The 3,445-nt window shown below is 36.7% G+C and overlaps 1 protein-coding gene across 1 annotated transcript; it reads right to left on the bottom strand.

Moving 5' to 3' along the window:
• Nucleotides 1–1,046: 1,046 nt before the first annotated feature.
• Nucleotides 1,047–2,935, bottom strand: LOC119773159 (stonustoxin subunit alpha-like). The gene is made up of 2 exons (XM_038270005.1): nt 2,823–2,935; nt 1,047–2,470 (listed from the first exon to the last, which is right to left on the bottom strand). The coding sequence occupies exon 2, from the start codon at nt 2,313–2,315 to the stop codon at nt 1,047–1,049; it is 1,269 nt and encodes a 422-aa protein (XP_038125933.1). The 5' UTR covers nt 2,316–2,470; nt 2,823–2,935.
• Between the last annotated feature and the right edge of the window lie 510 nt (nt 2,936–3,445).

Below are 3,445 nucleotides of genomic sequence, written 5' to 3'. Positions count from 1 at the left end.
CCATGTGAAAAAACTGAGCAAATAAACTTAATGGTTAGTTCTTTATTAGTGTGGGTTTATGCAGTTAAAATGGTAATTTGTAAAAATGAAATAAATTAAAAGAAAGATGTGTATAAAATTATTTTAAAGATTATTGTTTTAGGTCACAGGTCCACAGGTTAAAGGATGAATCATTTGCTTATTTCTGATCATTTTTGCACTATTGAGGTTTAGTAAAAACTATAGCATAGTGCACATCTATTAACAATAAAGCCAAGTATTCAGCTGAAGTAATACAATTCAGTTCCTGAAGTAGTGAGATTACTATAAATTCATTTCAGTTTATTTATATAGCGCCAATTCACAACACGTCATCTCAAGGCACTTTTACAATTGTACCGTCAATAGTACAATGTCAAAAAGTAAATCAGAGTTGAATGAAAGGGGCTGTTATTCTCGCACTCTTCTCGATGAATCAAAGGATGTCCTGCTTTGTATCTCTGAAAAAGACTTATTTAACCAACCACAGTCCAGCTAATAAGCTGTTTTATAAAAGTTTAAAAGTATTTAGTGTTAGATACTCTGAATATACTTCTGCAAAAAACATTAACAGAAACCAAAATCTCAATAACACTGAGATTTATTTTTGGTGTTAAAATAATCCTTACGTTTAATCAGATAAATATTGAACATCTTTCAAAAGCTCCACATAAACAGGCGTAAAAAGAAAATCTAAAAAATATCAATTGTTAAAGCAGAAAGAAAACTGTATTTCAACATCATTTAGTGATTATGAAGAGAGAAAAAATATTTAGGCTTTGTTATAAACATAATTTGCAGGACTTCAAAAGTAATTTAAAAATGTTGTGTAAAAGACAGGAGAAATAAAACTATAGGGTAGGCACGGGCCAAAGTAAGAAGACTTAATGTTTCTTTGGACAAACCATCCATAGAGTGCTGAAATCTGCTGTGATGGGGATGAGATGGGCATGAAGGAGACTGGCTGAGACTAGCAAGCAGATGTGGACTTTGGGACAAAGGTTTACGACAGACTGGTTGAAGGGTTCTTACTGATCCGAGTCTTCCCAATAGCACTTATTCTCACAGATGCCATTTCTATAATGGTAGATGGTTGAACCTTCCTTGCTGTACTCATCATCTTTTAAAGCCACCGCCACAAACTTCACATTTTTTTCCTCCTTTCTGCGCTCTGCAAAATCCCTGAAGTATTTAGCATTTCTCTTCATCTTATCTTCTATTTCCGTTGTTAACCAATGGTCCTTTTCTGGGTAAGCACCATCAGTTTTGGTTCCTTTTATGTGTTTTTCGAAAGCTGAGAGGAATGGTTCATCATCACCAACGGAGGTAAAGACAAAACAGAAAACATGCTCTGCACTCAGACTTTCTTCATACAGTTGGTTTGGAAATGGCAGGATCTTTGCGTTCTTCATCATGCTGATCAAAGCTTTCAGGAAACAGCTCTCTTTCTCTTTAAACTCCATCCACTGGTTCAGCCTTTTGTTGCTGAAAGGAGAAGAATGTCTCTTTTTCAGGATATCTGCCAACACTGCCTCCTCTTCTGCTCCTCCTCGGATCAAAGGAAGCATCTTTGCTAGATCTTGTTGGAGCTCTAGTTTTAGATCAGAGCACATGTCTTTAAAGTGCTTCAGGATTTGACTATTCTGTGGGAACTTCTCAGCTGTGGCTTTGATGGCATCATTACACCTCACTTCCAGCTGATTGAAGTCTTCAAGGACCCTTTGTGCTTCTTGTACTAATGCAGCACTCACTTGACGGGCCAGTTTAGCAGCTGAAGGATGTAAAATAGACAGAGGCATCATCCAGACCTTTAACGGAACAGCATGCTCTCCGTTGGGCCCCAGTAGTTCTGGTAGATTCTGATACAACTGCATGGCCTCCTGAAAGGTCAAGGGAGTTTTCTGGAGCATAAAGTCTCCATAAAATGTACAGGAAAATTTATTTTCCAATTTTCTGTCTGTATCATTTTTCCTCACAGAAGCCTCCCCATTTACAGAGATTTTGTCTTTACTCTTGATGGATAATTGGAAGTCACCCTTGATGTCTTCTATATTTTCATCTTCGGATACCTCACGGTCAAACACAAAGAAGGCTTGGGCTCCAAAGAGGATGGCTGTCACTACATGTGTTGCTACGCCTTGTTCAAACACTTCAGAATGATTTAAAACTTCATTAAGATGTTTTATAGAGAGCTCTTGGACTTTTGTGTTGGCCAGATATGTCAGTGTTACTCTGGCCTGATTTTTGGAAGTCTTGTTATCCTTCAGATAATTTCCAGATCCTCCAACTTCAACCATTCCACTCGAAAAGCTTAACTGCAGTTAACCACTAACATCTAAAACTGAGAATTTTTTTTCATCTGATTCAGATGCAATTATTTCAAATTTATTGTAGCTCCATGGCCTCTCATTTGTATTTTCCATTATGTCATTTTGGTCCCAAAGGGTGATTCCTGAAGATGAGAAGAAAGCAACAGTCAAGTACACCAGAGATCTGATACTTTGAAGACTATGCCTTTATATTTGTATAAATCTATACAAATAAATTATAACAGCAATATGAACAGAAAAATTCAAATGCTGTAAAACCTGCACACAATCTATTTTTACATTAAATGAGTTTTGTGTTGGCGAAACAACTTATATTTTGTATCACACTCATTGCATTGGTTTCTGCTTCACTTAATCTTATTAGGAGAAAAGAATTCTTGATAATCTCCATGTGCCATCAGTAATATTCTAAATAAATGCATTTTGTTTTTTTACTTTGAAAAATTTGCAGCGTAGAAAGCTCTGAATTCTTACCAGGGACCAGCAAATCAGTGCGGCAGTCATATAGCATTCCAAGCCCAAATGGTCGGCCAAGTGCCGCCACTTCCACAGCTCTGCAGGATTCCCCATCCATGGCTTAGACTGCTCTTGAGACAAAATAAAAACATGAGAAGATATGGTTTTGACTCAAACCGTGAGGGCAGCGTGCAGTAAAACAAAACAAAGCCACAAAAAACCCCACTGCTCCTGCACCTGAACACTAAAATAATACCATTTTATTTTCCTTTTACAGAAAGAATTAGCCATTGTTCCATCTAATTGTGATGGCAATTCTAAGTGAACCGATAAAATTACGAAAAACAATTAATAATACAAAATAGACATATTTCCATCCATTAGAACTAATTAATGAGGTAATGAAAAAGCTAACGCCATTAGTTGACGTTACACCTGGCTTTAACAGCTGAGTCAAAAATCAGAGTCATGGAGTGAAGTTGTAATGATTGCGTCATAGCGGTCAGTAAATATTAATTTCCAATTACATGTGAATACCCTTTTCCCATAACAGTTTTACATACTTTATCATGTTTATCCATACACATTGATAGAGAAATGTGATTTTTGTGCTGCATTCAGGATGCCAGTGGCGGCAGACA

This window comes from Cyprinodon tularosa, unplaced genomic scaffold, assembly GCF_016077235.1.
Source record: "Cyprinodon tularosa strain WSP-4 unplaced genomic scaffold, ASM1607723v1 ctg749, whole genome shotgun sequence".
NCBI lineage: Eukaryota > Metazoa > Chordata > Actinopteri > Cyprinodontiformes > Cyprinodontidae > Cyprinodon > Cyprinodon tularosa.
The sequence above is the reverse complement of the archived record's forward strand: the minus strand, read 5'-3'. Positions and strand labels throughout refer to the sequence as shown.

Excerpts from the sequence above, each read along its gene's own strand:
- LOC119773159 (XM_038270005.1), bottom strand. The coding sequence starts at position 2,315 with ATGGTTGAAGTTGGAGGATCTGGAAATTATCTGAAGGATAACAAGACT.